At 40.1% G+C, this 12,042-nt stretch overlaps 1 protein-coding gene across 1 annotated transcript in view; it reads left to right on the top strand.

Moving 5' to 3' along the window:
* fat3a (FAT atypical cadherin 3a) overlaps window positions 1–12,042 on the top strand; it is a 194,875-nt gene that overhangs the window by 103,900 nt on the left and 78,933 nt on the right. The window contains exons 4-5 of the mRNA XM_053320639.1: window positions 4,496–4,557; window positions 11,132–11,446. Coding sequence (XP_053176614.1) covers window positions 4,496–4,557; window positions 11,132–11,446 — 377 coding nt within the window. The remainder of the gene's footprint in view (window positions 1–4,495; window positions 4,558–11,131; window positions 11,447–12,042) is intronic.

Raw genomic sequence — 12,042 nt, forward strand, 5'->3', positions numbered from 1 at the left:
CTGCTACTGTCCGGGACCTTCTCCCTCCAAGCCGTGGCCGTCTGTCTTTTTACGGTAGCCGGAGTATAAATACAGCCGACTTGGTCCTTTGAAATGGGGGGAAAAGTTCGTGGGTCTCGCCTCCTTCAGCCATCATACAGCCTGCAGAGCTACCTGCTTGTAACAGCAACCGGAGGAGCGCCGGAGGAGGACTACTTTACGCTGCAGCTGCACACGACCTGAGGGACCTCCACTCTCTCTGACGAGACGTCACATTAAAAAAAAAACCTGCTCATACCGCAGGAACGGTATGACGGAAAATTTAAGTGGTTTTGAAACTGTGACTTTTTCATACCGTGGTAAACCTTGAAACCGGTAACCGGCCCATGCCTAGTGTGAACTGAACTTTGAACTTTCCCAACACTGGCAATAAGGTTTATCCATTTTGCAAAAAGATACAAAACACTGAATTTAGGGGAGTGGGTTTGTGGCTCTGCCCTCATGAGGAGCGACCAAAATTTCTGACATGAAAAGCTGAAAAAAAGGGTTGTACAGCTCAAAATCAGACTGCACAGGTTATGCCCAGCTTGAGAGGACAACAATCTGCCTTCATCAGGCTAACTGAACAAAATTATTATCATGTTGACTTCACAAGAAGAAATTGACAGTGTTTGTATTTATTGATCCATTGATTTTACATCCCTGCCCACTGTAGTGAGTGAGGGGAATCTGTTTGTAGTGAAGCAAGTAAGCTCAATTGGAGCTGATTAATCAATGTAGACATGGTTAATAAGTTCAAAACACATATACAACAGGTTTATTTGTGTGATTTAGAAGATGACCTGGGTTAATCCTGTGCAGTCTCCATTACATTTACGACAATGAGGGACTGTATATAAAGACATAGGGAATGTTATGGTAATGCTCATAGTGACAGTGGTTGTGGTGGAGCACACTCACCATGATGCTCTCCTGTAAAACTGACTTAAATCCCTTTTACACTTATTGAAATACTCAGTGACATGAATCTTCTAGCTTTCTTCCCACATCTTGTCTTCCATATTTGGCTTATTTGTCACATCTTTTACCCCCTTCTATCCCATTTCTTCCTGGACCTTTTATCCTGTTTCACATTCCCAATCAACAACAGAAATGAAGCTTTGGTTTCCAGGGTGTTTGAGCTAATGTTGCATAATCACGTTGTTAATGGTTTCCTGCTTCACAATCATAAGACTGGTATGCTCCTGGGGGAATAGAGAGACCAGTGTAGAGAAGCAGTGCAGAGTGGCAACAAGCAGCAGTGTGTGTGTGTGTGTGTGTGTGTGTGTGTGTGTGTGTGTGTGTGAGAGTTGAAATCAACATTGAAAGTAGTAGGTCCAGGACAGGAACCGCTCCACCTGACGTCTACAATCCCAGATTACCTGTGAGACAAGAAAACACAGAATTTTGGGAAAGAAGTTTAAGTTAGTGAATGCATTAATAGCACATGAATGTTAATTGATATAGATAGAGAGAGGGAGGAGGAGAGAGTCCCCCGGCAGTCTAAGCCTATAGCAGCATAAACTAGGAGCTGGAACCGGCCCTAACTATAAGTTTTATCAAAAAGGAAAGTTTTAAGCCTACTCTTAGAGAGAGTGTCTTCCCCCCAGACACAATCTGGAAGATGGTTCCACAGGAGAGGAGCCTGATAGCTGAAGGCTCTACATAAGGTAGGGCTGCACGATATTGGAAAAAACTAACATTGCAATTTTTTTTATATTGCGATATTAAAACACGTGTTCTGTGTCGGCAGTGCCTTTCATCTGTTGCCACAACGAGAGGTAACACGACTAACTTGTTTGCAAGTTACAAAGGCTTCTGAAATGTTTTTTTTTTTTGGGACAACATTCAGATCTGGCTTTGCATTCGTCATACTGAGCTGTGTGGTTAGTTGTGTTACCTCTCGTTGTAGCAACAGATGAAAGGCACTGCCGACACAGAACACGTGTGTAGTCGACATCATCCTTCTTGTAACCGAAATAATTCCAGATAACTGACGTTGCTTTTCTTTTTGGCAACAAGTCTTCATTTTCGATGGTTTTCTCTTGTTCGTTGCTCATTTTGCGATCGTTGTTGTTGTTGTTACCGGCAGCGTCAGCGACTCACTTCATGTGCAGGGGGGTGGTTTCCTCCTCTTTGATTTTGATTGGCGGCTGTCAGGGTAATTGAATGTGATTGGTGGATCACTGCACAGCACACGCAGAGTCTACATGCAGTGTATATCAGTCAGCTACCCTTGAAATTAGATGAGTTCATTCGCCACCTACATCGCAGGCTCTGCGATGTGACGATCTCCCACACGTACATCGCGATGACGATGCTCAAACGATATATCGTGCAGCCCTAAAATAAGGTACTATCAGCTCTTTAAGATATGATGGAGCCTGACCATTAAGAACTTTGAAGGTGAGGAGAAGGATTTTGAATTCTATTCTGAATTTTACGGGAAGCCAATGCAGTGAAGCCAAAATGGGAGTAATATGATCTCTCTTTCTAGTTTTTGTCAGAACACAAGCAGCTGCATTCTGGACCAGCTGGAGAGTCTTTAGAGACTTGTTAGGACAGCCTGATAATAATGAATTACAGTAGTTCAGCCTAGAAGTAATAAATTCATGGACTAGTTTTTCAGCCTCATTTTGAGACAGGATATGTCTAATTTTTGCAATATTACGCAGATGAAAGAAGGCAGTCCTTGAAATTTGTTTTATATGGGAATTAAAGGACAAATCCTGATCAAATATAACTCCTAGGTTCCTTACAGTGGTGCTGGAGGCCAAAGTAATGCCATCCAGAGTAGTTATATCATTTGATAGTGAGTTTCTAAGGTGTTTAGGGCCAAGCACAATAACTTTAGTTTTTTCTGTGTTTAATAACAGGAAGTTGCAGGTCATCCAGGCCTTTATGTCCTTAATGCATGTTTGTAGTAGTGTCAATTGCTTAATTTCATTTGGCTTTATTGATAGATATAATTGGGTATGATCTGTATAACAATGAACATTTATTGAGTGTTTCCGAATAATGTTTCCTAAAGGAAGCATATATAAGGAGAATAGTATTGGTCCAAGCACTGTACCTTGAGGAACACCGTGTCTAACTTTTGTTTGCATGGAGGATTTATCATTGACATTTACAAACTGAAATCAATCTGATTGGACTTATACCATTTTAATGCTGTTCCTTTAATGCCAATCAAATGTTCAAGTCTCTGCAACAGGATTTGATGATCAATAGTGTCAAAGGCAGCACTAAGATCTAACAGGACGAGGACAGAGAGAAGTCCATTGTCTGATGAAGTTGAAAGGTCATTTGTAACTTTTACTAGTGCTGTCTGTGCTATGATGAGTTCTAAATCCAGATTGAAATCAAATAAACCTTTACTATGTAGAAAGTCACACAGCTGATTGGCGACTGCTTCCTGAAGGATCTTGGAGAGAAAGGCCTGTAGTTGTAGTAAAACCTCTGAATCAAGAGTAGGCTTCTTAAAGGACTGTGGTACATGTCTTGACTCTATCTAAGAGACAGGATGATAGTTTGGATGAAGTAATCATTAAAGTTCATTCTGAAAGGTCTACTGGAGAAAAACAGTCTAAATAAATATCAGTTTCATGTGTTAGAGGATAAATCAGTGCCTATCGAGGGCAGGAGGTGATTCATTTTGTCCGTAATAGTTAAAATGTTATCATTAAAGAAAGTCATGAAGTGATTATTACTGAGAGTTATAGGAATACATAGATCAGTAGAGTTGTGACTATTTGTCAGTTTAGCCAAAGTACTGAAAAGAAACCTTTAGTAGGGAGGGTTAGTGATGAGTAATCTTAGTCTGGTAAAACTGTCTTACCAGGCTAAGTGAGATTCTTCTAGTTTTCGTGAAGTTTGCTGTAATTGTCTGGTTTGAGTATTATACCACGGAGATGTTCTCTGTTGTTTTATCTTCTTTTTAAAAGGAGCGATGACAGACAGTTGTTCGCAGTGAACCTGCAGCACTATCAACAATATGATCGATCTGGAAGGGACTAAAATCAGAATAAGAAATCTATATTGTGTTGAGACATGGTATTGAATTCAGCACTGATGGAATTGCTTCTTTAAATTTAGTGACAACACTATAACACAACATGTAATGACAATAAATGCATTCATTCATTGGCAAGAGCCTCAATGACAGCACAAGCAGAGAATAAAATCCAAAGCAGTCTTGAATATGATAATAAAAACCCTGTTAATAGTACATGACTGACACCAAAGTTGTTCTCATCATTCAACTAACTCAAACACGTAACTCTCCTTTCATCTCACCTCTCTCCTGCTTTAAGCTCTCTTATTGATTCAAGTCAATTGAATAGTAATGCCCGCCCCCACACAATCTCTCATTCTATGTAATTAGAACAAGTCAGCAATCGTGTCCGTGTGTGTCTGTGTGTGTTTGTGTGTGTGTTGTCTTCATTCTAATTGTTTTCTCTTATGTTTTCTGTCCCAGGTCTGATCACCACAACCTCCAGGAAACTGGACCGCGAACAACAAAATGAACATGTTTTAGAGGTGAGGATGCAGTGTATGTGTGTATATGTGTGTGTGGGAATTACTTTAGTCACTTTCAGGGACACAAACAAGACTTCAAGTCCAGTTGATTAGGGACGGTTTGTGAGATTATGTTAAGGGTTAGCGTAAATTTCCAGGAAATGAATGCAAGTCTATGTAAATACCCCAAAAGTGAAATTGTGTCTGTGTCTCTCTCTCTCTCTCTCTCTCTCTGTGTGTGTGTGCATGCAAAATAATGGACTTGACACACAGTAAGAGATAGTAAACAAAGATTTAAAACATCTGTATGCTGAGGGCAGATGAGGATAAGAAGGTCACTCGGCTGTATCTACTGAACCTGGAAAACAACAAAGCTTGGAGGGATTCTATTGAAAACACCCTCATGATTACAAAATTACCCAATATTCTCTTTCTCTTCTGTTCCATTCTCAGAGACAAGCATAATTAACTTTGTGTCTATGTTTTGTACATATGAAATGACTTGACAGTGATGTCTTATCACTCTAGTCTAAAAGGAATGCTGACAGCTCTTCAGACACAAGCTGCTCAGAAGTTGAAATACACTACACACCTCTTAATCATTGAATTCAGGTATTTCATTCAGACCCATCGCTACAGGTAAATCAAGCACACTGACAATGGGTCAATCTGAAGAGTTATGAGGAGTGGATTCAAGCATTGCATTGTCATAGGATGTCACCTTTGTAATGAGTCAGTTTGTGAAATTTCTCCCTTGCTAGATGTCAGGTTCAGACAACCTAAAACATTCAAATATCAGACAAAGGAAGACAAGACACAGCGTTAGAGTTTTTACTTGCAAGGAGACACGGAGAGATATGCTCAGTACACATCTCCTTCCGCTCTGAGCAAACCTTGCCGAACCCTTTCTTTTTATTGTCTTCAGGACTCCCTAATTTACATCGTCGTCGCTGCTCTAAAGGGTGGGGGTCACACAGCAGCAACGTAATCGAAACTTAAAGTTTGCATTAGCATATCAGTTCTTCAGTAGGTGTAATCTCTTCTTCTTAGAAACGGTGGCAGAAATTAGCCTGTCTGGTTTCAGCTGCCTCTGCCTCTAGATTTGGTTCCTGTTTTTCGTCGAAAGCTCAGCAGGGTCACAAGCCGGTCACACTCACACTTCGAAGAACACTTCGGAGGCTTCCTGAAAAGCAACTTAAGCATACAGCACACTTGTACATTCTAATAGAAAAGATTAGTTGCAATATAAAAGGTAAATATGAGATAACTTATGTACAATTATTCCAACACTAGATATTCCACTTTCAACTGTAAGTGGTGTTATTGAAAAGTGGAAGAGTTTAGGAACAACAGCAACTCAGCCATGAAGTTGCAGACCACATAAAGTCACAGAGCAGGGTAAACGCTCTGTTGACTCAATAACTGCAGAATTCCAAACTTCCTCTGGCATTGATATCAGCACAAAAACTGTGCTCCGAGAGCTTCATGGAATGGGTTTCCATGGCCGAACAGCTGCATGTAAGCCTTACTTCACCAAGCATAATGCCAACAATGCTGCCACTGGACTCTGGAGCAGTGGAAACATGTTAACGCTTCTATGTCCAGGATGGCCCTTTTCTGTTCCACCATGACTGTGCCCCAGTACATAAAGCAAGGGCCATTAAGACATGGTTGGATGATTTTGGTCTGGAAGAACTTGACTGGCCCACACAGAACCCTGACTTCAACCCCATCAAACACCTTTGGGATAAACTAGAATGGAGATTGTGAGCCAGGCCTTCTTGTCCAACATCTTGTGCCTAACCTCACAAATGCTTTTCTGGATGATCTTAGTCTTGAGTGTCTTCAAAACTGAGACAGACCAGGACAGACACTGCTAATTCAACAAGGACCACCAGAAGCATTCCAGTGTGACTCTCTTGCATAGCTGGACTGTCAGAACAACAGCACAATTCAACACCTTAAAATCTCTGCTGTTAGCTTAACATGGCATCCCTGAGAGGAAGACAACCAATTCCATGACAAATGGATTGTTAGAAAAGCTATCATATGGACCTTGCAAAACAGAGAAGTTTGGCTAATTTTGTCCAATATAGAATAGAAATATATCTAAATTTCTAAAAACACATACTGGAAAAATTGTATGGTTTTGGAAAACTCAGGTATTTATAAATGTATAGTGTAGAAAAAAAAAAGCCAGTCCCTGCTTGTGTTCCTTAACAGATGATTTACAGAGGCTCCCATGGCTATTTGGCACTGCTTTCTTCAGAAATGAACCGAATATCGCCCAGTGTGTGTCAAGCCCATAAACTCATGCTCCAATCCAGAATCTGCCAGGAGTTAGATAAGAACAAATTGCCTCTCCAATCTCCTCTACTCCTCTGCTATACACACAGCACTCTCCCCTTTGCTCTTTGCTGTCCTCAGTGAAGTTTGCATTAGCTTGGTAATAGAGCTAGTCTGAAGACAGTGAGTGTGCGTTGGTATCTATTAGACAATAATGAGAACCTGTCTCTTCTCCACTCTACCATGATTGGAGCTAAATTGTGCCACTGGCCCTCTCATGAGTCATAGAGTTTAGGGTGTGAACAGTGTGTTTGTTTTGTGCATGCTGAGTGTGGGTACATTGACCATATGGAAACTGCATGTTACATGTTGAATTTGTGTTTACTGTCTATTTCTTACCTGGTGATCAGACTATTTTATAGCCATACAACTACAGTAGATATTACTAGTAGACTAGTCTGTCTCAGTTCTGTAAACCATGAAAAAGTAACCTTCAGATGATGGATTGCTGGTATGTTGAACCTGCACACACATCTAAAGATGATTCACCAGTCATCACCAGTTCCAAGCCAAAACTTTGCAGTGAAAATCAAAAAGTGGTAAACTCCACCATGTTCCATGGTATCAGGTTTTTTTGTTAATGTGATAGTTCCCAAACATAATTTAAAAAAATGTATTGACAAAAGGTATTTTGAGCTGGAATGCTTAAATATCTGGTATTGTTTTAAATGGATATAAATCAGTAAAATAGCTGATCAAAGTCGCAAAACTGCAATTGAATAATTTGTTGTCAAACAACAAATCGTGATTTCTGCACTTATAATATTTTCTCACGTGATATCAGTTTACACGTGCACTTAATGGATCATACAGCTGTATCCATTTGACTTCTCAAAGACAGAGCGAGCAGCTGTGTAATGAAACATTGGATTTTCGCTATAGGCTGACACAGCATTACAATTAAGTTTTCCCTCTCCTTTTAGAGTACACTTCTGAGAAAAAAGACAGCAGAGCTGTAACGTTTCAAAAACACTTCAAATATCAAATAGTTACCAGACTTTCTAATGAACAAGAACAGCTTTACAAAACAAAAACACTCTTTTAATCAAACAGTATCAATATAATATATATATATAAGAATAGGCTATATCTGTATAGCTACTGTATAGTCCTCCCGTGTAACCAAAAAAATAAGTCTGAGCCGTGTATCAAAATATTCTAAATAAAATAAATAATAGCCACCAGATAAACAAATAGATAAATAAATAGCAATAGCCACCAGATAAACATAACTTACGTGAATCCACTCAGTCCTTTTTAAAGAAATTCTCAGCCCTCAAAATAAAATAAACGTCCCAAGCCAACCTCAGTCCTCTCTCGCCATAGCGGATTATTTTTATCTTTTACTGGTTTCTATTAAGAAAAAGCAGCATGTCGACATGCTCTGGGGTCAGCCTGGTGCACAGTCTGTTTACTGTGAGACCCGCAGTGGAGAATACGCGCTCAGATGGCACCGATGTCCTGGGACTAATCGGTCAAAGTTCCTGTTATCGGTTAACGGTTAAACGGTTAACCATGTGCATCCCTAGATTGGGGGTTGATTTTGGCCTTGGTAGTAACGTTTTTAAGAGCTGGAACACCAGAAGACATTTTACAGAGTTAAGGGCAGTATATTTACTGAGATCCCAAATAGTGGGTATGTGCACGGTGCAATAGATTGCGCGTTTCGTTTGCGTGTGTTTTGCGGGTGATCTACTAAGAATAACTGCATAAATGAAAACAGGTGCAACAGGTGCAGACTGCAGTATTTAAATGAGGGTTTTGTGTGTCTTAATGGAGAATTTGGACGAGCAGAAAGGTGCAAGCGCAACATGAAATGTGATCAGATTCTAGTGGAAGAGGTTAACAAATATATTAAGTTATAACAAAAAATAATATTACCAGAAAAACCCACATATGGGAGTGTATTAGTGACAAAATCAATGCTGTTAGTAAAACCAAAAATATTCCACTCCAAAATTATAACACAGGTGGAAAAACTCCATCCTGTGTGTATTCTATGCCTCTGCCTCTGTCTTCTCCTCTCCACAGTAACAGAAGTCATCTGTGAGCAGTACACAGCCAGTTAATACCTGCCCTTCAAACCTATTATTTATAGACTCAGTTACCATCAGAAAAATTACCTTCAGGTTTGATCAATCACAATGCGTGTCCTCCCTGTATTTTGCACACTGGGGTTGAAACTCCTCATATTACATATTCATTAAAGCAAACATACTAATGGACAGCGCGTATTATCTTACACAGTTGAAAGACGCAAACCTCAGTGCGCTGCGTTAGTAGATCAACTTGCATATTTTTTGCAAGTTTGCACACACAGACATTTAGTAAATCAGGGCCATAGACACACATACATTAATTCACATCTCTGCTCTGTTAAGGACTGTCAAAAAAGTATTTATCCTATCTTCTTCCTCTTTTCATTTTCTCTTATTGTCCAAATTATGTTATGTCCACCTCCTGTTACCTTCCATTGTTTCACATAGTTACTCTCGTCATCCCAGTTAAGGGATAACTCTGTAATTGATTATCAGGTTGTCATTCCTCACAATTACTGCAGCTCCTCATTTCTTGGGTTTTCTAAAATGACAGATAGTATTCTTGAATGAAACCATGAAACCATTCCATGAAACCATGATTGCACCTCTGGCTAAATGAATCTGTACATAGAGGAAATCCTGCTTGGTAGCTCTCATAGGCCAGCTCCTCTTTACAGTAGCCCCTCCTCCTCTGTAATTATCTTCTTTATCATGTAGAAATACAGACTTAACTTAACTTAATGAGTTAGCACACAAAGACAAATTATTTTCCTTTTCAGATGAGCTTGGCAGCAAATGAACCCAGACAGGGGCTGGTTCCTTTTGTATGACACTGGACTTAATTTATAGAATGATCACAGTCTAGCATAGATAGCAATAGTGTAAAACATTTTTTTCAGGCTGCATATGTAATAAAGATTATTTTCATTATTGAACCATCTGCAGATCATTATACTGATTAATTAATAGTTGGTCTAAATAATGTCAGATAATAATGAAAAATGTCCATCATGGTCTCCCATTGTCTGAAGTGATGTGTTCAGATGTCAAATGTCTTGTCCAAAACTCAAGGATATTCACTTTGCAGTGATATAAAAGCACTTCTTCACATGTGTATTTGAAAGTGTAAATATTTGGTCCTACCTGACTTATGACTAAAACAGTATTATCAACTTTAATCAGTGAAAGTTATCCTATCTCCTCCAGGACTTAGAGGAGCAACAGAGCTGTCTAAAGGCAAAAATGTTCCCTGGCTGCATGGATGCCCATAGTAAATGTACATTAAATGTCAAAGTCATTTACCTGGACATAGCTTACAAGTAATAATAAACTTGCAAAATCAGGACCTCAGATGGTCAAAAGTTTAAAGCGCTCCTCTTCAACTGTTTAAAGACTGTGTAAAGTGAATTCAGACATTTTCTTCTAAACACATTAAATAGGTCAGAAATATATTTCTAAAAAAGGTGTAAAAAGCATTTCAACCATTTAGATTTGAATTGCGGAGCTAGGCTTCACAAACTGTGTTTCAACATTTCTGTGTTCAGGATTTAGTGGGCGGGTCTGAAAAGCATTAACCCGCCCCTGCTGCTGTAGAGGTATAAATACATTCAGCGCACACTACTACTACTACAGTCTACAGTTAGCTAGTTAGCTGAGTTAGCCACTGAATTAGCCGCTGAGCTAGCTGCCTAGTTAGCCGCCAAGCTAGTAGCTGAGTTAGAAGCAGAAAGCTCTCAGACGTAGCGTCCATGTTTCAGGTAGAGGTGGTGACTTTGATTGACAGGTGACACATGGTAGGGGGCGGGGTTTCAGTGGACTCGGCGGGCACTCCCACAGTGTTTGGTAGCAGAGAAGAAGGCTGAGTTTTACACAACTTTGAAGCCTAATTTCATATATTTTGGCGATTTTTTTTATCATTCAAATTTGGCAGGGTGTTTAACAACACACTTTTCTGTGGTATGTCAAACTCAGAACACATATTTATTCTTACTTTACACAGACTTTAAGTAACAATTTTTACATCTTTCACATTTTAGTCCATTTTTAGACTACTAAATTTGGGGAGGAAGTACAGGTTCAGCTTGGCCCTCAGGTCTTCCGAGGGACAGTCTTTCATGGCTCACATCTTAGAAGGATTAAGCCCCTAAACTGAAACACATTTTGTGTGTACACATTTATACTAAATCTCTCAATCTGTTCTGCCCCTGCAGGTGTTGGTGTCAGATGGTGGTCCTAGTCCCAGGCAGAGTACAGTGTGGGTGATGGTTCAAGTCCTGGATGAAAATGACAACAAGCCCACATTTCCAGAGAAGGTGTACCAGGTCAAACTGCCAGAGAGGGAGCGGAGAAAGAAGGGGGAGCCCATCTATCGGGTGTTCGCCTACGACCGCGATGATGGGCCCAACAGTGACCTCTCCTACAGCATCGTGGATGGTAACGAGGATGGGAAGTTCTTCATCGACCCCAAGACAGCAGTGGTATCATCACGCAAGGCCTTCACTGCAGGGAATTATGATATCCTCACTGTACGTAACTTCCAGCAATTATTTATCAACTGCTGAAAGGATTTAGGATTTACGTTTAAACAAGATCTCTAGGTACATATTGTCAAAGCATCATGGGAATCTTTGAACATATTCAACTCAATACATTAGGCCTGCAACGGATCATCATTGGTCCGTGATCCGTTCGGACCATCTATTTCGGTTCGGCACACGCATGATACGCGGATTGATTTATGAAAAAAAAAAAAAAAATGTGCGCATGTTCAGTCCACACACAACTGTAACCATTCCTGCTAGTTCCAGGGACAGAGCTACTTAACACGCTCTGGGTAAAAGTCTGCAACAGTTCCCTTTTCAATAAGCAAACTATGGCTCGTTGTGATTTATTGTCCTCAGTGTACAACATGTAGAACAGTGGGCATGGAAAATAAAAGTAGGCTAGACTTCGGTGACTACTGTAACGATAACTGCTGCCTCTAGTGCTACGTCTGTTTCCTTATACTCGCGCTCGTCTATTTTTTTTTGGCTGATCCGAAAAATGATCCGATCCGTGACTCTGATCCGAGGAACGATCCGAACCGTGAGTTTTTTGATTCGTTGCACCCCTACAATACATG

The sequence above is a fragment of the Scomber japonicus genome, chromosome 6 (assembly GCF_027409825.1).
Source record: "Scomber japonicus isolate fScoJap1 chromosome 6, fScoJap1.pri, whole genome shotgun sequence".
In the NCBI taxonomy this organism is placed as follows: domain Eukaryota; kingdom Metazoa; phylum Chordata; class Actinopteri; order Scombriformes; family Scombridae; genus Scomber; species Scomber japonicus.